Below are 25,495 nucleotides of genomic sequence, written 5' to 3' on the forward strand. Positions count from 1 at the left end.
AATCCGGGAACCAGGATAAAAACAATGTCTCTGGCTTTGGCCTCCAGATACATTTATCTACATGTTTAAACAGGTTCTCAATGTAATGAAATGTACCACTCTGTTTTGCTGTTGCACAACATGACCGAGAGATCAAACACTTCATTAATCGTCCAGGATGCGCCAGGTAGTCAGTAATGAGGTGAGTGTTTGAAGAGTGAAAGCAATCATGACCCAATTGTTTGGTTTTCTTATATATAATTATGCGTTTATTGACAAGAAAGATACAAGTCTGCAGCAAGACAGCAAACAGATGGGCCTTCGGTTTACTTTGCGGTCCTCCGGGTTCTCTTGTCCCAGGAGAAGTTTGCTCCGTAGGATTTTACGCGGGGCTTTGAGGTCCTCTTCTCTGTCACTTCGTAGCTCCAACCTGAAGAGCAAACATGAGAGTAAGTAATGAGGGGTGAGAGCGTCCTGCTTTTTCACTCGGGATGAATTCCAGCCACGATGAGGTGTTCTGCGGACATCAACTGGCTGTGTGTAGTCGGAACGTCTCTAATCGTTTTCTTGGTGCAATAAACAGAAGAAGCCAGTTTCCTTTGCTTGGTTTCAAACAAACTTCCCCAGATGGTTTGGTTCTCTGAGTCAGAGTCAACTTGACTGCTGCTAGACAGAAAACACATCACTCATGTTTAACTGCCTGCTCAGCTCAGATTGAATCATTCCAAACTTTTCTCTTTTGTGCCTCAGTTGTTCGCAGGCTTTGGCTTTGTATTGTGGAGTATAACAGGTGATGTATTACAACCGCCTTTCTAATCTCTGGATTTATTACACTGAATCAGCTGAGATGCAAAGACTCCATATCATGCATATCATGTTATACGAGTTCACATGTTGCATTTTACGTTGCAAAAAACGTTTCTCGGATTTTATGAAAAAGAATATGCAAAAGCATCATTGTGAGGTGGATCCAAACATATTTCTTATTTTTTTGTAACAAATATCAGAAGTGTGGCATGTATTTATTTTCAGACCCTCTGTGAAATATCTTTAGAATAATTTTAACAGCTTGATCGAATTCCTCTTTGGCAAAACTCAAGTTCAGCTAAGATATACTGGAGAACATTTGTGAATAACAACGTTCGAGTGTTATTACAGGTTTTAAACTGAATATAGATCCGGACTTTGACTAGGCCGTTGCAACATCAGTATGATTTGATTCAAATCAGCTGCATCCATCTTCCTTATACCCTTCCTTCACTGTGGGATTTTCAGAAGCTTATTAGGCTATTGTATGAAAGACTTGAGAACATGGAACTATAAATTTATAGTGAGATCTCAAATATCAAGTGTGCACATTGAATGATTAGCAGCTTGATAAGTGAGATATACAACTGAGGAACAATTATTTAGATGCAGTAAATAGAGACCAGTTTGGAATACTAGTTTACAGACTTAATGTACATAAATTGATTAAAAAAAGAAAAGTTGGGGGGGGTTAGACACTTTAGGTACTTTAGGTTTTCTTTATTTTTTAGCCTCTTAGAACTACTCTCTGTTAATATACACCATTTATAGTCCATACATACATAGTTTCTGTGCTATACGGGATATAAATATTTATATCCCGTATAGCACTTCTGCATAGATGAAAACTACATTTCGTTGCTTTGTACTTTTGACATTGTGATGACAATATAGTTGTATTCTATTCTATTCTATTTGGAAAAAAAAGACCAAAGAGAAAACTAAAATGAAGCTGATCATGATGGTTTTAGTTCTTTAACCAAAATCTCTCTATAAACCAAAGCTACATATAAACTCCCATTAACCCGACAGCCTTTTTTTTCCCCTCCTTCTTAATTGATACATCTTACCGTTTTTCTCAGCAAAAGCAATGGCATCTTCTTTAGAGGAGAACGTGAGCATCATGTTGGACAGAGGATCGGCCCTAAAACACACACAGATTAAAGCGGCTGAAAACTCCCCAGTGGACAGAAACGTTACAGGAAAAAAATGAACGTCCCAATTGTTCAGTGTTGATTTGACCGATGCAGGATGGGGAATGTTGTACTTACGTTGAGGCCCAGCCCATCAGCGGATTCTCCCACCGCTCTCTGGTGTCGAAGTCCATCTTCCATTTCTTGGTACTGTTGATGCCAGACTGCATGGAGGTTTTGGCGGGGACAAAGATGTGGACCTTACGAGTTTTGATGTGCTCTTCTGGGACCCCGGTCAGAGTAGTTATGTCCTGAGGGACCAGAAGAAAAAAAAATATGTAAAAAGATGATGACGAAATGCAAACTTCTGACAGAAACTTAAAAATGAAGAATCATCTTTAGGGGTTTTGTTGAAAACAATCCAATAAATTATAAATGTTTGCTGAATTTGGTCACTTTAAGATTTGCAGAAAGGCAATAGCTGTACCTTCTTAGAGAAACGCATGAAGTGATGATAACGTCTAATAAAAAAGCTTGGTTATTTTCTGGCTGAGATACTGTTCCTGTCGGTCCATAAAGAAATCTTCGCCATTATGATCTGAGTGTTGGGCGTTCTACATTCACATTTTGGTTTCCTTGGTAGATCTCACATAAATCTCGATTACAGACAAACTTCCCGCAGAGATTTTTATGGAGGAGAAGAGTTGATTTGTGCCCCAAAACATGACCACCAAAAAACAATGGCTAAGTTATAAATTGAACCGAAACCACAACTATCTCTTTGTTTAATTCTTATACATCATTTTTATTCAAAACAGATAAATTCATTTTATTTCAGCTGTTGACTTTTACCGAAAAAGACAGACAACATGTGATTTCAGCACCTACAGCTGTGTCTGTAATCTCAGAAATCCTGGATCATAAGAGTCTGTGGTCTGGGATGGAGACAATATCCAGTAAAAGGCGGAACCAGAAATTAGGAATCAAATTTGATGAATGAAGTTGAGTTTGCGATCCACCGCACCATGCAGAGGAAGTAGTTATTACATCAGATAAAAGAGCAGATTTCTCCCTTAAAAAAATGAAAGCATCGTCAGAGGCAGACTTTTTTTTTTGTCGTCTTGGTTACTTAGTTTTGTTTTGTTTTTCCTAAAAAGCAGAGACAATAATGCCAAAAACCTGTCAGTCCAGGAGGTCACCTGGAGGCAATCCTGAATTTAAGACCCTTAAAACTTTGTCTTGATGTCAGGAAAAAAAAAAAAAAAAATCGCTTGGCCGTAGAGATGGAAATTTGCACTCAACTGTTTCATATTTTATATTTTTTTGTCCATCTTCAGACCGGAGAGAATCATTTCCACTTTAAATAACAGGAGCGATGAAAAACAATAAATCGCTATAAACATATTTTATAAGAGCCATAAAGCAAACAAAAAGTGTGGATTTAACTTTTATTGTCTTTCTGGAATTATGTTTTTTTTTTTTTTTTTTTCTTTTTGGACATTTCTTCTTTTGAATCCGATGTTTTGACCTGCCAGAGTTTTATCCGTCCTCTTTTTGGGCTTGTAAAGATTTACCATTAGTTTCTCTCCATCTGTTGATTTGAGAAGGTTTTTAAAGCAGGAAAACAAAATCATGGAAACAAAACAAGATGTGAGATCAATCGGCCAAATGTTCCTGCCCTTTACCTAAATGTTTTCTACCAAATTCACGGGTTCCAGTTGATAGATTTTCTTTACACACATTCTGGGTTAATTCAGTTTCAATTAAATATCAAAAGATTTTGTTTTGATATGGTGTAAAATATTTAAAAGTAGAAGTTAACCTTACACACATTACTTTAGGTTTTCTTTATTATTTCCTATGCGCACAATTTTAGATTGGAACCCGTTACACTTCAGCATTAATGTCACTTTTAGGTTCCTCATTAGGTTCCAAAAATGGAACGAGCAGATGAAAAGCGCTTCAGAAAATGTCTGTAGGCCTCATCTTATACATTCTTCCAGGGCAATAATATGATTCAGTTCTGATTTGACTGCACAAAACAATCCTGACAAAATGTGTTTTCTCCTCCTGATTTTTATTCAGTTTCACTGGAAGAACATCTGCAGGTTATTTCGTTCAGGTTCACAGACAGAGTTAGTAAACCTCATCGGCTTTTGCTTCATTTAAATTGACTAACGTCGAGCTGCATTTGGACTCATGCATCTGGAGTAAGCAAAAATAAAATAAAATAAAATAAAATAATTCAAAGTAAAAATTATTGGCTGATGGACAGAGTGCATGTTGTCATTTATATGAGGCAGACATCATAAAAAGGAGCTGCACAATAATTCAAATAAAAGTGAAAGCTTTTCTACACATGTAAATCTGTAGTGTTAGAAAAATGTCAGAGTTCTTCAGCTCCGTTTGAGTCGGGATGTCCTGCTTCACTCTTCACAGCAGTGTGCCCCAGGGCAGCTGGGGCTACAATGTAGCTTGCCACAATCAGTGTGTGGATATGAAACTGCTTCGGAGTCCCCTGACTTGAAAAGCTCTGAATAAATATAGGCCATTTACCACTGTTACACATATAAGTATGTATATTTGTCTAAATTAATGTTTGGAAATTTAAGTTTGGTCACATAGGCCTATTTATCTTCTTACTCTCTATGGCACAGAGGTGCAACTGCAGCTTAGCCTACCAGATGTTTTGGACTAGGCCAAAGCAAAGTACGACAGTGTGACAGTTGGAGTCGGTGGGACCTGGGAGCCCCTTTTAGGCTCCTATCAAAGATCTTGGCCAATCCTTCAGGGAATTAGCAAACAAGCACTGGGAAGTCGGCAACAAAACACAGACGAACCTCCCAGCACGCCGGCAGCAGCCACCCAAAGACTGAGGCCTTTCCAGGAGGTTCTCCTTTCATTGCAAGAATTTTACACATTTCAATAGCCATTACAACTTCAAAGAATCTAATTTTCATCATTGTCTGTCATCTGCCAGTTGATTTGTAGAGAGGGGGTCATTTTCCGTGAACTCCACACAAAAGCCCGCCTTTCTCCTAGCCAAGGAGCCTCCGATTGGCATTTAAGCCCGCTAAATTACAGGTCTAACCGCAAAACTACAGCTTGTTTCAGTGGACCGTCTTTTTGCTGTGCTTAGAGGGAAGTACAGCCTGAATTTAATCATAAACAAGATCTGCACATTGAAAAGATTGTTAAAATGAAAGGAAAAGGACGGACAAAAGGAGGAGGGATTGGGGTGGCTGGACTTCACAAGTGCTTGGTAATTATTTCCGGCTGCCCCATCTACTTAACCTTAACAATTCCTTCTTGTCACAAAGAGGAGGAAAACATGTTCTCCTCACCCAGAGGGGGTAATGGTTCATGACACAATAACTAACAACATAGGGTTGCATAGCAGCAGAAATTTGAGTTGTTTTTTTTTCACCAGCTTGGTGATTTAAAATGCATCTCGAATTTAGTTCTTAGATTTTCGGGGGATTCAAACATAGAAAAGAGAGACAAACCTCAACTTAACCATCTATGCATTTCAACACAAAGTAAATTATATCTGAAATTAGAAATCAGACTCTTTTTGTGAATTTTTTATCATTTTTATAATTTTTTGGGGGGTCGACTCAGTTCTGGTGGCTGGATGCATGAAAATCGGTCTTTGAGCCACACTAGAAATGATGCCTCTGGGATTAGCAGGTCAAACTATGGTTCCGCGTATGTAGTTACATAAACCATAACTGACACATGGGGCCCATGCATGGTACACTGGTGTGGTAATTTGTCCAGATGTAGCAGACTTTAAATCATATCATAGGGAGGAAATCTACACACAAACCCAGCCAAAAACAAGAACTCTGCCAAATCACTGCAAACCTTCTGCTTATTATCTGGCTTTGCATGCAGAAGCACAACTCTAGACTTATACGAACATTTTCCATCGTTACACCCGAGAGGTAGGAGGGTTATCGGCATAACAGGCTCACCCACAATGCCCGGATTCACAAAGAGGGTGGGGTTGTTGGGGGGTTGTGGCTGGAATGTGGTGTGTTCCCATGAGGACTAGAAAGGGTCGTCACAAAGGAAAACCCACACGGTGGGCACTTTTTCTTCTGCCATGTACAGGAAGCAAAATGAGAACTATCAAGTTTGACACTATTCAGAGGGCCTTAACGGGGCCCTACAATACCTGGCTGGGCAGACAGAAAGCCGGGCTTTAAGGAAGGTCGGGGGGATTGGCTGGCAAAGTCTTCGTCACGTGAAAGCGTGTCAATATTTCTGACACCTTCTGGCTACGTGCCAAATAAAAGCGAGTAGGAGCCTGTCGCTGTGGGGCTGCTCTGCTGGGCCCACCAGACTGCTGAAAGCTGGTACCCCTAATACTCCAACAGAGACCTGGGGCTGAGCATTTTTGTATAAACAAAGAGATCCCAAAGTACTTTAGTCTGGAGCAAAGAAAAGCTGTTAGAAAGAAGGATGTTAATAATAATAATGAGCTCTAAGCTCTTGGAAATTTTCAACCATAGGTGCTAAATGCTAAACCAGACACCTGTAGGACTCACGAGGGACGATTAAATCTAATCAGCTGAAGTTTTCAGAGACAATCAAATCCTTATGTTGCTCAATAAAACTGAAGCTGCATTACAGTCCTCATCAAAAGCTTGGAAAGCAACAGTCGGGATTTTTTCTCATCATCTCCTTCCCCCACGTGAAAGTCCAAGAAAGCCCACTTGGTTTTCTGTTTTTGGACAAACTAAATCTAAAGGCAGAGAGAGCTAAGGGGCTATTCTCCTTCAAAAAAAGAATCAAATCAAAATACCCAACACAGGAAGCAGAGATGAAAAACTGTAATCAGACTGAAAAAAATCAGATGGGGAAAAAAAAAACATTTGGATTTCCACTTTTAACAAAATAAGAAAGAGGATCATCTGTGAATGATGGAATATGCTTTATACAGTGTCCTTTATTTCTAATGAAAATGTCAGAGGGAGAAAACTCCTAATTGGAAACTGTATCATTTTGGTAAAGTTTAGAGTTGCATCAGGGGACTCTTAGCAGAACCAAGGAGAACATTCATTTAAAAGACTATACCATTCACTGAATGATGGATGCAACAAGTTCCTCATGCATCTCAAGACAGCTTTTTAATTTTATATATAAAAAAACATAAATCAGACATCAGAAGTCCTTGATATGCCCTTAGAGCCTTCTAAGTGTCAGCTCTACAGGAGTACCGACTTTGGAACATTATTCGCTGGGAAACCGCAGATCCTCAGGTGACTGATGAGCAGCTATATTATGGCTACAGCTCAGAAATTCACTCCAAGAATTTTTCAGTTTGACATACCATGCAGAACTATTACTCAGTCTTATTAGTACTGATATTAGGGGCTTTTTTCATACTGCTTGAACTATGTTCACTTCACATATCCCAATGAAAAGAACAGTTCTCTGCACAACAAAGTCAAGCAACTCAAGCAGAAAATACTAACGGTTTTGCAGCATCAATGTGAGCTCATTTGTCCGTTGCTAAAGCCAGGGCCTCATTCTACTTCTGTTATTTAATGCAGACATGAGAACTAGAACAAGAATGAGGCTGAAAAAGTCCAAAAGGAGGAAAGTAGGCATGGAAAATTCAGGTACTGTGTGTTTACAGGAAGTCAGAGTTTGTCTGAAAATGGGGTTAGGTGACGTTACCTCTAACGTTCTTGCAAAGGTGGTCTTTTTTTTTTAAGCTACAGGGCACAGAATCTCAAACAGCACAAGTGTGGTGTTCAGGTGAAAAAGTAAAAAGTAGGAATGCCTGCATGGAGCCACCTAAACAATAAGGAGGACAAACCTGTCTGCAGAATTGATGTCTTCTATTTGAGCTGAGGTAGAACTCATTACTCCTCCTTGATTCTTATTAATGAGAGATTAAAATAAGCCTGTGCTCTACCAGACTTCCAATCACCGGCATAACCATTAGCAGGTTTAAGTGTCCAGTTCAAGAAAATAAACAATTAAAAAACATTTTTAATATCCACCCTGCTAAGGAGCCGAGTACATAGGCCGGCTGCTGTCCGTTTCTCTAAGTAATCTTCCAGCCATTGTTACCCTCATATCGTTTAACACATCTGGTCAGTTTCAGATGATCTGCAGGTGAAAATCCACGTTTCCTGCAGATCACTTCCCACAGTTTATACAAAAGGATATTAAACCCAGCCTTTTCCCTCTTAGTGATCTAAAGCATGGTCTCCATAGTTCCTGCTATATCATTTGCAGGCCGGTCCAAAAGAAGGAAGAGATTTTCTGTGCTGTGTCATGCTTTTCTGTAAGCGACCGAGCTTCGCCAAGACAGCAAATGTAATTCAGCCCTGGAAGCAGTTTGCCAACAATAAAACTTATGAAAATGGGAGAGGAAGTGGACAATCAGATATGACTTTTGGAAGTGTTTGAGAGGAAAGCCTTAACTTTAGCATGGCTGCTTAGATTTTTCCATTTTAAAACCCCAAACAATCTCAAACTCTCCAACTTTACCGTGAGTTTTTCCTTTTCTTTTTTATTTCATAGTTTCCAGATTTAGGTTTACAGTTTTTTACTATCATGTTAGTCTCCCCACCTTTATATTTCTTCGCACTGGAATTAATATCAGTGTTTTGTATTAAACATGCTATAGTCCTGGCTTCTGATAGAGGATCTTTGGCAGCAGCTAAAGATTAGGGTTACAGCTAAGAGGTCTTCCAACCAAGACAAGATAAATAGTTGCTTGGCTATTCTATAAAAGAGTTTTATTGCTCAGTTTAAACTCCACCTTTCACTTTTAAAAACCTAGCATGCCTGGATTTTAGTATCCTGAGTGTTCAGGAGATTATAAATTACCATGACTCTGACCTTGGTTTCTAATCATCAGGCACTAATTCGCATTTTTTGTCCAATTCTGAACGGGATTAACCTCCAACAAAGTCTTTAACAGTTATGTAGTTTGTTAAAAAAGAATAAAATAAAACAAGCCTTCTATAAAGGGGCATTCTATAAAGCCTCGAACTGAGCGCTAATTCTGACATTTTGCATTGAAAAAAGCTTCCTTGATGGGAAGTAAAACGTCTTTAAACTTCAAAACAAAGTCCAGTGGATTATTTCTTAAGTTTTTGGGAATGACCATGACCTGGATGACAGAATCTTCACCAGTATAAGGACTAAATACCCATTAACACATACTAAATAAACATTGAGGTCAGTGAGCACAAACAGAATAAATCCACATACTGTCCACTGTCGTCTTTGGAGAAAATGAAAGGCATCCTTATAGTGTGAAAAATAAGGTAATATAATTAAGCAAGTAATGTCTACAAAACAAGCATGGGTTGGTAGAAGATTCTTGCTGTTTAATAAAATCAAGTTTAACTACCAGTTATTGTTCATGTATTTACACAAATATTTGAATTTGAACTGTATTTAATAGTTTAACTGTCTTTATCTAAAAAAAGTAGAATGATACCTTTCTTGTGTTACAAAAACAGTTTATTATTTATTTCATTTCATACCATTTAGGATACTGTATTTCTGAATCAAGTGTTAGCATGCATACATCAATGTCTGTAATATTTGCTATATTCTGACAGCCAAATTTTGCAGTGAAAATGGGTTTGCATTGTTTTTAAGCCAGCTAACTGTTAGTGCACAGGAACAGGAGAAAAAAAATGAGCAATGTGGTGTTCCCCTCTGCTCCATATATCCCACAACTCAGATTACTGAAGGATTACATATTAGAGGACTTTAAACCATTAAAAAGTGCATGGTCCAATATTTTAATTGTTTTCAAACAGTAACAGTGAAAAATGGTGGTATACCTTAATATCAGTATGCCTCTGGAAACTCAAAATATTTTCTAACACTATTTTATTTTCCATATTTATTTATCCAGATCCTATACTGATAGCTTCAAAAGAGAACACACATCGTTAACCAGTCATCCTGTATAGAAACAAAAAAAGCACCTGCTCACACCTAACATATCTGCTTCCACCTCTACATTTCTGTGGATCTAGTACAAGAGTGACAACACTACCAAGTCAGAGCCTTTCACAGGACGAACACCTGTACGCCATAACCGCAGCTCAGCAGCCTTTAGGTCAACTGAGTGGAATGACGTCGAGTCAGCATGTGCTGAAAGCCCGAACAGATCACCCTTAACCCCACACCGTGCAGCCCAGACCGAGAGACTCACTCATCGGCCTCTGCCGGTTCCCACCTTCAGATGTCTTTGAAGAGCAGAAAGCATGCCAATTTACTGATTGGACATAGGAGCGGGGTGCGTCTAACAGAAACAAAATATTATGTTGCTTGCTCATGTGTGGGAGTGATCCAATGCTGGAGAACAGAAAGCAGCTGGCTGGAGGGTCATCTCGGATCTCACATTACACATACTAGAGAGAATCGGAGGAAGGACAAGAGGAAAGGTCGTTCAAGAAAGTGTTGGACAAAGGCAAGTCTATTAGCTTGTGGGGATATCTTAATGCAACAGTCAGGAAAATAAGTATTTTAACACCCTGCTATTTTGCAAGTTCTCCCGCTTAAAAATCATGGAGGTGTCTGAAATTATCATCCTAGGGGAATGTCCACTGAGAGACATAATCTAAAAATAAAAATTCAGAAATCAAAATGTATGATTATTTGTATGATACAGCAGCAAATAAGTATTTGAACACCTGAGAATATAAATGTTAATATTTGGTGCAGTAGCCACTGTTTGCAATTTAAGAGGTCAAACCTTTCCTGTAGTTTTTCACCAGGTTTACACACACTGCAGGAGGGATTTTGGCGCACTCATCCACAAAAATCTTCTCTAGATCAGTCAGGTTTCTGGGCTGTCGTTGAGAAATACAGAGTTCCCTCCAAAGATTCTCCTCCAGAATCTCCTTCCAGAGCCCCTCCTCAGTTATCCTGGCAGTGTGCTTCGTGTCATTGTCCTGTTGGACAGCCTTGACCCATCTTTAATGCTGAGGGAAGGAGGCGGTTCCCCAAAATTCAGTCATCGTCTCCTTAATACAGTGTAGCCCATGTGAAGAAAAACACCCCCAAAGCATGATGCTACCACCCCCATGCTTCACAGTAGGGATGGTCTACTTAGGGTGGTACTCATCATTCTTCTTGCTCCAAACACAGTTAGTTGAATTATGACCAAAAAAATTCTATTTTGGTCTCATCTGACCACATGATTTTCTCCCATGATTCCTCTGGATCATCCAAATGCTCACTGGTTAACTTAACCTAGCCTTGACATATGCTGGTTTAAGCAGGAGGAGCTTCCGTACCATGAATAATTTAAAACCATGACATCTTAGTGTATTACCAACCAGTAACCTTGGAAACGGTGGTCCCAGCTCTTTTCAGGTCATTGACCAGGTCCTCCCATGTAGTTCTGGGCTGATTTCTCACCTTTCTTAGGATCATTGAGGCCCCACGAGGGGAGATCTTGAATGAAGCATTTTCCCTGAGGCCCTTTCCAGCCTTGTGGAGGTGTACAATTTTGTCTCTAGTGTCTTTGGACAGCTCTTTGGTCTTGTCCATGTTAGTAGTTGGATTGTTACTGGTTGTATGGGGTGGACAGGTGTCTTTATGCAGCTAACGACCTCAAACAGGTGCATCTAATTTAGGATAATAAATGGACTGGAGTTGGACATTTTGAAGGCAGACTAACAGGTCTTTAAGGGTCAGAATTCTAGCTCATAGACAGGTGTTCAAATATTTATTTGCAGCTGTATCATACTAATAAATAGTTAAAAAATTAATATGTTGTGATTTCTGGATTTTGTTTTCTTTCAGATTATGTCTTTCACATTTCACAAGCACCTACGATGACAATTTTAGACTCCTCCATGATTTCTAAGTGGGAGAACTTGAAAAATAGCAGCATGTTCAAATAATTATTTTCTACAATGTATAGGGAACAGCTTACTTAAAAGGGATTTAAAAATAAAATACGAAAAACTATAATTTCTGTGTTTTTTATATGGACATGTTTAGGATATCTGACTTGGTTGCCATTTTTATTTGCATGTTGCAGCACACCTGATTCAAATTACAGCAGGACCTCAGCTGTCAGGTGCTGCAGAAATCTTTTAATCACTCATTCATTTGAATCAGGTGTGTGGCAGCAAGGTTTAGTATTGTTATTATAAGTCATATGCATGGGTCTTCACACCTTACGTAAAAATATAACATTTTAATCTACAGTTTTAAACAAAACCATATCGTCTTTTTGCTTTTGTTAAAGCAAAGAGTTAAATACTTATTTGTGTGGCTGATAAAATAATATAGCACAAGGGCTTGTAGTTATTGAAATGTTATTGGGATAATAATGATGTTATTTGGAAATTATCAGCTGAAGTGAATAGAATGAATTAACTCCTGCTAGGGCTGGGCAATTCATTTATAAAACCCAATTTTCAAAAAGCACTTGATTTTAGTCACATTTTCTTTAACAAGTGACAATCAATGTCTCGCTCCAGCCCTTTAGGTGGCAGTAGTACACTTTAAGTAGGTTTACTACCACATACAATGGAAGAGAAAGGCTGAGGCGGCATTATAGTAGAAGTGAGAACTTTTTAATGCAAAGGTCACAGTAAAGTCTTGCAACAATGGACTCTGGACAAGTAAGCTGTAGAGGTCAGGAAAACAAAACCCTGGAGTAAAACATATCACATATATAATATCGCAATATTGGTTAAAAATAACTGCGATTTGGATTTTTGGCAAAAATCCTTCAACAATAACTCCTGCTAGTTTAGTAGCTCTAAAGATCTTTTTGCTGATAATATTATACCTTATAAGACGGATGGGCTGTTTAACTGATGGGTGATGCTTCTTTGATTTCCAAGTCAAGACTGTAAGTGTTTTCAGCCAGTTGATCAGAAGCGTACCGTCACATGTTGGTGGTGGAAAAAAATCTCTAGAACGTTGTTTGGTATCCTACATTACTATTACTGCATAGATGAATACAAGCCCTATTGTTTTGTTCCTTTGCCAGCATGATATTGATAAGATGACCTGTTCCCCATTTAGCCAGCTTACCGATATCAGACCGTGTGCCAAATATGTTTGATCAGAAATGATCAAACACTTAAAGCTACAGTGTGTAATAATTACAGGGATATACAGTCAGAAATGTAACATATTATACATAACTATGTTATTTATCATCATCTAAGAGCTCAGCCTCTTAACCTTAATATTTGCGTTGCCTTAGAATTCGTTATTTATAATTACATAGGAGCGGGTCTCGCAGCCATGGAGGCAGACATCTTTGCGCTACGGCAGCGCAGAGCCAACTAACTAGCGATTGCGAGATCACCAAAACGTCACAACGATGTAGAAAAAATAACGGGTATATTTATTATCTTAAGTCTACATGAAATCTATACCCTAAACAGACTAATGAAATACTATCTGTAAAATTATCTATGTAAACAAACCTCATCACTTGAGAAGGTAGGTGATGCGGACGTCGTGGAAGACATTTTGTCCCGTAACGCTCGCCGTACTGTTGGGGGGGAGAAGCGGGGGGGGGGAGATGTTCATGTTGCTGCGGTCTGCAGTCTGACCGCTAGATGTCGCTAAAAGTTACACACTGTAGCTTTAACCTTACCTGCTCCTCTAAAATGGTGCAACAATCATTTGACTCATGCATTATGGCTGTGATCCATCGCTTTCTGTTACTCATTTAGTTGTTTATCTTCTTACTCATGAAGCAAACATCAGAACACATTTTTGGAACCTTTGTCAGATTTTGTTAAAGATGAGAGGGAACAAACAGGGTCTTGAAAGAGGTTGCCTCTAAAACTACGAAAGCAACGAAAACGCAGGCAAAGAGAAGCGGCAGACATAATTCATTTCCAATCTGCAAACACGACCAGACGCCTTCTAAAAGAGGCCTGCACTGACACAGCTGAAGAGTCCTCCTGGAGGCTTGTTCTCAATAGTAGAGCGCGTCAATAAAGGAAATACCGTTTACTGAATGATGCATTATAAAGCCTCTTGTCTGGCACTCTTCAAAGACTAACATCCTCTGAGCCACTCTGCTCTAAACTTGAGCTGGAAGCCCCCCCCCCTCTCCACACACATACATACACACACTTTTGGATAAATGCGCCGTATGAGAGGTTCAACCAGACAAAACAGACACTTAAGTTGCTGTGTGTAAAGGAGGGAGGGAAGGGGGGAAGAGGACGGTGGGTAAAAAGAGGGGGGTGGGGGGTAGTGAATGTGATCTGCTCCATGGTAGGTCACCCTGTCTGCAAGAGTAGACTGAATCTGAAAGTGTTCACCTCTGTACTGTAGACTTCAAAGTGCTGTTGCTACCCCTATTCACATGCTGGGATAACCAGGACCGTCACCAGGATGCAAGCAAAGCTCCTGCAGCATATGGACGGCTTTTACTCATCTATTTACAAATAATGAAATAAGGAGGGATTTGAACATAGAAGGCTCACACACAAGTAAAAGTTTCTCTGTTATTTATTAGCAGATCTTTCCAGGAATGAGTTTCATATTCCAGATTTGAGGTTTTGAAAAACAAGAAGTAAACCAAAACTCCCAGTCAACTCCATTTTCAGGCCAATTAAAATCCTGCTAGATGAGAAACCCTGTCAGTCAAGATATATGCAGACTGACAAGCACAGAGTCCTTCAATCTGATTCCAATTTAGGCCTTTAAAAAGAACCAACAACAAGCCTTTTGAGTCAACCACTTTGCTCCAGTGAAACCTCACATCTTGTGCCCAGATGTTGAGCCAACTGCAAGGCAAGAGGTGTGCACTAAGATCAACTAGAAACCAAGAACTTTGCCTTAAATAAACAACATGCCAAGAATCAAATGGCCCTGCCAATCTACACCCCCCTCCCAATCTTCTTTCCTCCTCCTCCTTCCATTCCTTGCAGCCTAATAACTGTCTACCTCCTTCTCGTAAAAGCCCAGAGCATTTAGAGAACTCTATAACAACGCTTCACAAGCACTTTAAGATTATGGTGTTGTCTTTATGTAGAGAGAGGGAGCGACTCTGCCTGTGGTGGGACACTTGTCCGTAGGCGGGGGGACGAGGCGCTGCTTATTGAGGCAGCTGTAGTGGCTGTTTCTGCAGAAGGGGGCCGGAGCGTTAAAGCAAAAAGGAGCTGACTCTAATTGACCGAGGTCACAGGCATTCCCTGTAAAGCTGTGTATCAGTGGCCGGCCAGCCGGACCCTGGGAGCTGCCCAGCATGCTTAATCAAACAGTAATTACAAACAAAGGCGCGTCGGCCCGGGCGCTCCTGCGAACTGCTCAGGGCAGAGGTACTCCATCACGCAGGTCCTTTTTGTTTGCAGTGGATTCAGGATTTCAGACAATGACGCAAAAATTTTGTTGGTAATAAAAGCAAACTTCACATTTTTACAAACACAGGAGAAAAACCTATTTGACTAATGCAATTAAAAAGCTAAGAAAATATGTTTTTTCAATGGATATAAATGATTCTTTATATCCACATGTGCTATAATTATATAGCAGGAAAACAAAGGAAGAGTATGGCTCCTTAAATTTGAGACAAAATAGAACATTTTAATTTATTCAAGACCAATGTCAAAAAAATGTATAATCACATAGTTAAAGCTACTTAAAGAAGATTTTTTACAGAATTAAACCAATTGAAACAAAAACTTAATGGTTAGAGCATACCGACAGAATAAAAAGTGTTTTTAATCTTAAATGCAAAATAGTGATATATATATATATATATATTTTTTTTATAACGTTGCTATAGTTTCTGCTAAAAGTGGGTTGCCTTGTTAGCTAAAGCAATGTTTTCAAGTCTTTATACTCCAGTTAACAATAAAATCGATTACTAAATTAGTTGATGTTTATTTCAATAATCGATTAATCACGATCAATACGATTAATTGTTCCAGCCCAACCTTGGATAATTAAATATTTAAAATATATATAGTAGTATAACGGCCACCAAAAAGGTGGCACTTAAGCTCCCCTCATCTTAAACTGAGCTTCAATAACTGTAAGCTCGTAGCCAGAGGTATATCTGCACTTTACGGTCTAGTCCAAATCATGATCTTATGCTAGTTGAGAATCAAAAGCATGATCTAAAACCAGATGCTCACAGATGTTCTCTATCTAATTTGTCTGAGCCGGAGCCGTCTTTTAATTTCACATCACAATATTAGTTTTTTTATAAAAAGGCAAATTGAAAACAATGTCCCAACATAAAGTCCAAAGAGAGTGAAGACCTTTAGAAAGCCATTTATAATCCTTGATTTTAGATGCTTTGATTGTTATGTAATGTTTTTTACAGCAGCCAGCAATGAGGGATATTTTCCAATAAATCTGTCTGGATTCAGAAAGAGATGGATGTTTTTGTCCTTCACATCCTATATTTGTGTGTAATAGAGAGGGGGAGAATCTGTAGAGATGTCGGCTCCTTTAACGGGTTGAATTTTTTGAGATGAGAAAAAAGATCAAGATAACAGAGCATCAAAGACGGAAACAGTCAGTATCACTTGGCCTGGCCAAAAATGCAGCCTCAGCTAATCAAAGTTCTACAGAACACCACTTTCTCCTCAGGCTTGTTATGAGAGGGAGCATCCTCACCCAATATAACCCCTCAAAAGGTCGAGATCTGTTTGCCTATCTGTCTAACCAGAAAGCAATTTTCACCCATCGACTGCCTGATGAACGGCTAGCGTGCTGAGGTGCACCAGGAAGAGCGCCCCTGTTCCATGTGAGACTGAGACCACTGGACTGTAAACAGCTGAGGGCCTCTCTTTTTGGCCCGTCTGGGTGAGCATTAGAGTACTTCCCGCCGCCACCAGCAACAACACGCCACAAAGGGAGCTCTGTGACCAACAACACTGAGGTGGCCACTGTCTATTTTTTTTCTCCTCCTCCCCCCAAATCGAGTTTTCAGTGTCTCACGAACTTATTTTCCATGCAAACTTCTTTTCTTTAAAATCCCTCCCTGTTTTTTGGAGGCCCTTTTTCTTGTCTCTGCTGGTCTTCTCAGCGGCCCCTACTGAGAGGACCGAGACAGACACTCCGCCCAGCCAAAGGTTTGTCTGCCAGTATGGCCAGCTTTACTTTGGGACAAAAGCACACCGACGCTGCCCACACCGCCCCCTGCCCCTTCAAGAAAAAGAGAAAAAAAGTCTAAAACAGACTCCTTCATTCTTCCAAAGTGCTGTTGTTTGCACTTATCTTCCATATCCCTCGTGTTTTATTAAGAAACCACTAACTTGTAGCGCCCTGTTGTGAACAGTAGGTGCACCGCTAACCTTGGCCTCTTCAAACACGCCTTTATCTCTACTTAGGCTGAACTCAGAAACGACATCTATGAAGAAACAACATAGGCAGCTGGTAAATGCACATTTTTTAAATTACATCAAAGAGATCCCAATAAACCAATTAATGCACTTTGCATAAGAGCTTTTTCTTCATGCATCACTGGAAATTAAAAATATCCAAATGTTCTTAATTGAACCACTTGTAAAAACACGAGACGATTCGATCATATTCCAAGTATTGATGAGGATGTTTACTCTTCTAGAGTATAAAATGAAATCTTTGTCTTTTAGATAAGCTCTTCTGATCAATCTACATAACTTTCAACTTTAGCAATGACATCCACAGAGAAGAAGAGACTGCGATAGCTGCTGTCCCTCCATAGGTCTCTGTTACACATCCCTCTGCACACTGTGCTCAAATACTCCCTGACAGAGGTCTATTTCAATTCTTAGGCTGTTCTGGAAACAAAGACAGTAAAATTACCCTCTTAAAATGTTGCCTCATGATTAACTGGACACACTGAACAGTCTTATTCATAATTTCTCAACTGTTTTCTATTTTCTCAGCCTTGAAGAGGTCCACTCTATGGAAGATACTTGCCATCTGTAGCCTCCTAAAAGGCTTAAGCTCCTAAAGTCTACTTTTGAGTAAGATGGCTAAATATCTGAGGCCACATCCAATATCAAATGAAAATACCATTACCAGGATTTTCAGCTGAAAATGCCTAAAAAGCCCTCTCCAAATTCAAACCTTTATAGCTCTTGAGCCATATGGAGTAAAAATAAAGTTCTGGGCTCCATGTAAAGAATAAACTCTCTAGTTTTCACCTGTACATTCTGATTTACTATAAGTAGACTGCTGTGTAAGTGACATGCTTCATAAAACAACTCTGAATATTAAAAAAACAATTCTCGCCTAGATTCTCTATGTAAAAATAATTAAGAATTGTACTCCAGCAGGCCAGGAAAGAACTATTTGACACAATAGAAAAGGTCTTATATCCTGGCAAGCAACCTTCCAAATGTGATTGGTATATAGGCGGGTTGGTGGGAACTCAAGGAACCTTTAGATATTTAGTAAAATATGTGCTTAATAAAAGATGAAAACTATTAGCAATCCTCTATATGTCTCATTTTAAAAGGGCTTGTATTTTCTGAGTGAAAATCTGTAATTCAACGCTGAATGAAGTCCAACTGTATCTGCCTGGCTGTTCTAGAAGCCCAAATCTGCATCATTCTTAAATCTGTCACAGACCACATAAAAATCACATCCAGGGCTGCAAATGGAGTGTTGAAGTCATTTGCTTTACTTTAAGTATATAGCATGTAAAATTACAGGCCAAAACTCACAACACTTAGGCTATAAAATCCTAATTTACAGCCGTCCCTCAGGAATCCTTTACCTACCGTGGAATTTTCACCTCATCGGTTAAATGTGCAGCAGATAAAACTCTAAAACGAAATAGATTAAGTGGATACAAGTGTATAACAAGTCAAATGCCAAACTGAGGTCAAATACCAATCTAAACATTTACAACTTTGCAGGTTACACATGAAACAATGACTTCCCATGGATACACATGGTGTTCTAATTCTAAATCACATTAAGTCAAAGGAAGCTACAAATAAATAGTCTGAACACCAAATTAGCGTGGCTGGTGGATGGAAGACTGGTAAGCTATTTTAACAAGGGAAGGAGCATGTTAAACATCAGTTCTGCGTAATTCTAGTTAACCAAGCAGTTTTTCATCCATTCCAGTGCTTATTCAATCTTTCACAGCTAAAAATTAAGCTCAGAAATTTAATGTAAACTGCAAACGCTAAGTACGCAGGACAGTCAGTTAAAGTAATATAACCCCTGTTACTCAAGTTATGTTTGCCTCATATTAAAGTGTGTTTGCTGATTTGAAAGCATGAACCCCCAAAAAAGAAAATATAATCGAATGTAAAATCAATGATTCTTAAAAAACAACACTGCCATACACACAGTGGAAATTGTTAAAACCAATTTCATTTAAGCTCAAGGACAAATATGTCTTCATAGGACATAACTCTGGCCTCTCGTTTGGTTTGTGAAAATATGCCCAAGGCAATAAGTGTGGCTCAAAGAGGCCATTTATTTGCTGGCCTGTCATCCATCTAACACTCTGTTTGACCTGTGAAAGAATAAAGTTCAGTTCACACATTGGGTGATACAGTTAATGATGATCAAAGCCGATATTCAGTCATTAATAACCCCGGGTAAAGCATGCTGGAGACAGCGCTACATAACGTGTCCTACAAATATTTCTCTCCCTCTTCGTGCATCAGCGTAATAATATAAAATGTAAAATAACAGCAATGTTTTTATGACCAACTTTAATCCCCACTGGACCGTAATGAAAAGACAGAATATAGGCATAGATTTGATAGTAAAGAACACACTGGAATCAGGAAATGAATATGAATTTTTTGTTTTTATTGTTGTTCTACCAACTACATTTTTCCCCCTTTTATATGAACCTTAACCTAATTTGAGCTTTATTGCTGCAAATATGCTGAATCGCTGCCTAAATTCCTTTCAGTAAACTATTCAGCAGTTGTAACAACAAGTGGAGCAGTTTCAGAAGTAATGATGTGAGCGCTGAGCGAGCACACCACTGACGAAATCTGCTAGCGAATTGTTGTAAAAGCCTACTGTCCCCTGATTAAGAGACTTTCCAACTGTTTACCAAGAGAATAATTGGTAGACGGCAGATCACACAAAAAACAGCAACAGAAAAAAAAACAAAAATCAGCAGCTATTTGTCCTGTTGAACAGGAGGGATCCTTACCAATTTCTCATCAACCGTAATAAGTTGCGTGTCTTGCCCAGCTTTCTCTGCCAACCTCGATGCTGATGTGCTTGCAGACCTGGAAAAAATAAAATAAAAAATTGAATATACATTTCACTCAATGGTGCACAACAAAGCAGGGAATTACAAAAACCAGTGGCATTCTGCAGCCACTGACAGCCTTGGAGGAGATGGCAGGGTGAGGGTACAGTAAAAAGGAAGGAACACCCCCCACCACCACTACCACCTATTAGTTCTGTCTGGTGAATCCCTGGCAGAGCCTCGCTCTCATCCTAATGACTGGACGTGCTTAATGTTGGCTGTAGATGACTGGCTGGAGGGGACTGTGGAGCTCTTTGTCAAAGTGCAGCCGCATCCTGACACTAAGCGGCGGATGGCCATCGCTATTCAGCCAAGCAAGAGCACATTCTGGGTAACGTCCCAAATGTCAAAATATGACCAAGACAATTTGTATAAATACTGTGCACATTAAAAAATGTGAAAGCCATACTGCGCTTAATGAAACTCACAACGGCAGCGACTGTTAGCTCTTGATTTTTACTAGGGCTGTAAGTATGGATTATGTTGCAAAACGATTAATCTGTCCATTATTTTTTCAATTCCTCGATTAATAATCAGATAGCCAAAGATTCTTTAAAGATTTTTTTTACTGCACATTAGATTTGGCACTAGGTTTGGGAAATTGATTGCAATTTTACAAAACTTTTTGTTTTTTAAATCACAGATGCACTCAATTTTGGCCATGTTAAATTTAACAGTGAGTGAGATGCTGATTTTCTGGCTCCAGCTCTTTAGGTGGTGCTTCTACACCTAAGGTGAGCTTGCTGCTACACATATGGGACTAGAGATGAGCAGCTAGCATGCAGATCCAAAGCACTTTGCTCACACAATAGTAACACTAAAGTCCTGGGACAATGGACTCTGGACAAGCAGGGTTTAAGGTCATGAAAACAATGAACTCTCTATATGTACTAAGGAAAATTAAAACTAAATGATAATTACAATATAAATTTTTAGAAAAAAAATCATTCAGCCCTATATCGCACAAGTGGGATTAGCTTTTTTTCTGTGGACAAACATACATTTGTTGACATTAAAGCAATAACTGAGTATGACTGAAACACTTTACCAGTCTGTAATAGAGCTGGCGGACTGCCGTCATCTCCACTGTGCAACCCATTTAAGAGCAGCCCACACATTTATAAATAAAGAAAAAATATTGGGAACATTTGCAATTAACGTATTCTTGTAGAAGTGAACGTTAGAGATTTGTCATGTGGTGATGATTCTGGTGGCTCTCTGATTCAGGTACTGCCACAGCAATTCATTACAAATTACACACATAAGTGGGAGAGTTTTCATGGTGGATGCTCTACCTCACGCAACCAAGAATTGAACCCAGGTACCTGGTATTAAAGATACAGCCTTATCTCCTAAGAGATCCAAGTTTTTCTTGCCATCTTTTGCCAATAATCTGCCTGAAGGAAGACAAAATACAACCTTCCCTTCAACACAAAGAAATCTGCCTGTTTGAGAGACAAGAGCTGCATGTATGTTAAATAGCTGTCTGTATGTGACTTTGTTAGCAGACAAGCTAATTGATTGACAAGCTGGACAAGAACACCAAAACACATTAAAATAAGAAAAAAGCAAGTTTGCTTCAAAAGATGACAGTTCGGGTTCAGGAATGGTCTAAAAACACCCAACTCTGACACTAATCTACAGCCCCATATACACTACGCTTGTATCAGACAACAGTGCCAAGCTCGGTTCCTTATGACCGTTTACACATCACGTTAGCATGGTTCCTCACCTCCAGGTGACGACCTACAGTATTACTGCTCTCTAGAGGGAATCAAGCAAATCAACATGGCGGCACCCTTAAGATTTTGGTTATAATTGTGATTGTAATTTCGTTGTTTGCGGCGAGTCAGGTGAAGAAGGCAGCCTTTGGGGAATTTACTTGACAGCCGGCTTTTGAGGAGTGGATACGACAAAAGATAGTCTAATCAGGTGTTAAAGAATCAGGAAACAATGACAGACATTGAGGTTCATCACAGTGCTAAGCAAAATTATCATTAGAAATCATGTGGCACGGTAGCGAGGCTAGCATTTTTATGAATGTCTGAAATTTTATGATTACGGAGGCTGACTGTAAGGAGATGACGCGGTCTGCTGTTATCTGAGAACTGAGCCACAACTGAACCCCGTCGATCTCTACTGATGAACTAGAACCAGTTTAGCACGGTTCGGTTGTCTGACACACTCTGGTTCAGTTTTGCGTGCCATACACACTCAACAGTTATCTTAGTTATCGTTGTGGGACTGATCTTGGCACAGTTTCAAAAGGGTAGTGTAAATGGGGTATATAGAGGGCTACACCCTGGATATGTTCTCACAATGTGACAAATATGCAGCATTTTGGCAAAGAAAATGTACCATTGTGATAGACTTCAACACAAAAATGCTTCAAAACAGAAATAATGGAAGGGTGCTTCAAAAGCTTATGGTTCACGCTTATTCAACAACATTTATTCATTTTTTTGTTTTTGTTTTTTTCCCCAACAACCAAGTTTTACATTATAATTCACATTAAGATAAAAAAAAAAAAAAAACAGTGCAGATCCCCAAACTATACCTTTGAAACAGGGGTGTATAGATCTGTTGCATACATTTTAAGATTTGTGAAACATAATCTAAGCCATAGATCAAGTGATTCTCATGACGGTTTCACAAGTACAGCGTATTGAGATCCACTTCAGAAATCAGAGAAAAATCTAAAGAAAATAATGTAAACGTGCTTAAAGATATAAAAGTAGTACTTAAAAATGGAGGGGAAAAAAACGACTTTGCTCGTTGATGCTGTTTGTAAAATCATTACAGTCATTGATACCTAATTTTTCAAGCTCAACTAATACCTTAGGTCAGAGGTCAGGGATAAGCGGACCAGGCTCCGGATCTGGAACGACCTGCTGGCTAATTCGGACACAACTTGATTTAAAACATTTATAAATTACCGCATGCTATCTGCTTCTCCTTTGACCCCAAAAGCTCCGCTCTGCCCTGCAGAGCTCCAGACCTCCTGCGCAAAGCAAAGCCTACAGCCTCCGCTGTTCCTCCTGTATTGCTGCGCTCCAACTTATTCTCGGAACTCGAGGAGAGCATGCCCAACATTATCATTAAATTTGTGGGAGAAAAACATGCAGAAATGAAGGCTTAATAAAAAAAAAAAAATCTCCATCAGCATCCAGCATATGTGCGGTTTCTGATGGAGATGAGAAATCTGCTTCCTGGTCTGTTGAAGTACCAATAGTTTTCATCCAATCTTTGAGATAAACGGTGTTAGCTTTTTAAAGTATATAAGAATTTGCTCTAATTTGTAGTTACTGATCTGTTGTTACTATATTTTAATTCGACAAACCGGATCTTCTCACTGTTCTTTTTCCTGTTTGGTGCGATTGCAATAGCGGATCTTGACCTGGCCGGAGTGGAGCCTGAACATTTAGATTATGTTTGGCTCAACCTGCTGTTGTGAAGCAGGATTCTCCACCATGAAGCTAATCAAAAATTAATATTGATCCAGACTCAAAATGAGCACATTGATGTGTGCTTGAGAATGGCTTTGTCTCCATTCAAGCCCAGGTTTGAAGCCTTGCAGGGCAGCATAAAGCTTACTGCTCTCATTAAGATAGAAAAAAGAAAGAAAATAAACGGCTATTTAAGGTGTTTTATAAAACATGTGAATCAGGAAATTGTCTATATACCAAACTGAAAGATTGTTGTTCTCTACCTCAAAAAACACTTAAGATTTTAAAATGTTCTATTTTTCAATTTTTTAATTTACAAATTCAATGTATAACATGGATGCACAAACAGCTCATTTTATTTCAGCATTAAATTCTGTTTAAAGTAACAGATAACTAAAACTGTCTCTGGACCTTTACTGGTTGATGATTTTCTTTATTCGGCCCCTGCTGATTTTTAATTGGTTACCCCTGCCTTAGGTCATAATTTCTATCAGAACCAAATCATTCTATCAGATCGTAATTAAAGTCTAAACATATCAGTAAACAAAATCAAAACAGTTCACAGCATTTTACCCCCACTGCCTCAAACATGTAAATATCAGACTATATGTCAGATGTTTTCCCTGTCACTCAAAGAGAGACAAATACTTTCAACTGATCAACTGCTAATCCATAAATTACACCTGGTAAACACATTCAGACACGCTCCGTCACTATATGATGCATAAAGGTAATTAACATTTTCACCCAAACAAGTCAAATTATACTTATAACTAATTATAACGCAGTCTAATGTGACAAATGCCGGTACATATATTTAATTATGTCCGATAATACACGCTCAGTGCTGTTCAGCTTCCAGTATCTAGCTTCCTTAAAAATAAAGAAGACTTATTTGTAAACCCCAGTCTGGAACATAACGGGTCTAATTAAAGATAAGTTCAATGTGTACCGCTAATCATTAATGGTGTTATTTGTTCTGTGTGTAGCAGCTAAATGCTTGGCTCTTAAACTAATCTGTAAACTGATGTAGCTTTAGCTAATAAGCTAACTGGCACCGTTTCCATAAAAACAACGGCAGTTATCTAAAATTAAGGAGCATGTAACAACAAAGTGAGGGAGGCGTTAAAGATTGTTGAGGTAAATTTAATGAAAAATAATTATCACGACCTCCATTATTTATTTTGTTTTCTTTCAAATAAATTTTCTCCTTTCGTAGCTGTTTTTCTAACCTAGGACGAAGAGGGTCGATCGGCCTCGACGGGTTTTCTGTCTCTGAGCTAAACATTTGAAACAAAAATCAAAACACATTAACAGATACGCAAAACAATACAAAATAATCAATATTAAGTTACCTGAAGGGGTTCAGGAGAACCCTGGAGGCTACATTGCTCGCAGACAGACGACCTAAAGCAAAAAGTGACATTGAGGACGCCATGATTGTAGGCAACAATTAAGTACGGTGGCCACGAAAGACCAGTAAACCAAGAGTGAGAGGGTGAGATCATTTCTTTTTTTTTTTTCTTTTTCTTTTGCTATAAATGAATTTGTAATCGATTTTTAAAAACCAGGATTCCGAAAACAATTTCCAGGAACATCATTTTCTAATATAAACTAAAATAAAATGCATTTAAGTAGTTGTCTTATTTATTGTATTTCTGTCCAATAAGGTGTGCCTTCACCTTTTGCAATTTAGGAAATTCATCTATTACCAAAACAAAGTGACATAACTAGGCCTAAATCTACTTTTACAGAACATACAAAGCTAGGTATTTGTCAACAAAGAAAATTTAGCTGTTAAAACTTGAAGATACAGTATCTTTGATGTTGAAGAAATAGTTTTGCTTAACTTTTTTAATAATCATAGTTCATTAAGCTTGCACAAAATATTCTTAATACATTTTAATGGAAATCTTTTT

At 38.8% G+C, this 25,495-nt stretch overlaps 1 protein-coding gene across 1 annotated transcript; it reads right to left on the bottom strand.

Moving 5' to 3' along the window:
* Window positions 1–204: 204 nt before the first annotated feature.
* ndufs4 (NADH:ubiquinone oxidoreductase subunit S4) lies at window positions 205–25,047 on the bottom strand. Its single transcript, XM_015382568.1, has 5 exons — window positions 24,932–25,047; window positions 20,029–20,107; window positions 2,058–2,230; window positions 1,857–1,930; window positions 205–409 (listed from the first exon to the last, which is right to left on the bottom strand). Exons 1-5 carry the CDS (start codon window positions 25,012–25,014, stop codon window positions 306–308), a joined length of 513 nt encoding a protein of 170 aa, XP_015238054.1. The 5' UTR covers window positions 25,015–25,047; the 3' UTR covers window positions 205–305.
* Between the last annotated feature and the right edge of the window lie 448 nt (window positions 25,048–25,495).

This window comes from Cyprinodon variegatus, unplaced genomic scaffold (genome assembly GCF_000732505.1).
Source record: "Cyprinodon variegatus isolate N-32 unplaced genomic scaffold, C_variegatus-1.0 Scaffold260, whole genome shotgun sequence".
Lineage (NCBI taxonomy): Eukaryota > Metazoa > Chordata > Actinopteri > Cyprinodontiformes > Cyprinodontidae > Cyprinodon > Cyprinodon variegatus.

What these genes read in the sequence shown, in the direction of transcription:
- ndufs4 (XM_015382568.1), bottom strand. Translation starts at nt 25,014, where the DNA reads ATGGCGTCCTCAATGTCACTTTTTGCTTTAGGTCGTCTGTCTGCGAGC. An exon ending in GTTCTCCTGAACCCCTTCAG is followed by an intron (nt 20,108 to 24,931) that starts GTAACTTAATAT and finishes TATTTTTTCCAG; the next exon opens with GTCTGCAAGCACATCAGCAT. An exon ending in TGCTTTTGCTGAGAAAAACG is followed by an intron (nt 410 to 1,856) that starts GTAAGATGTATC and finishes TTTGCTCTTCAG; the next exon opens with GTTGGAGCTACGAAGTGACA.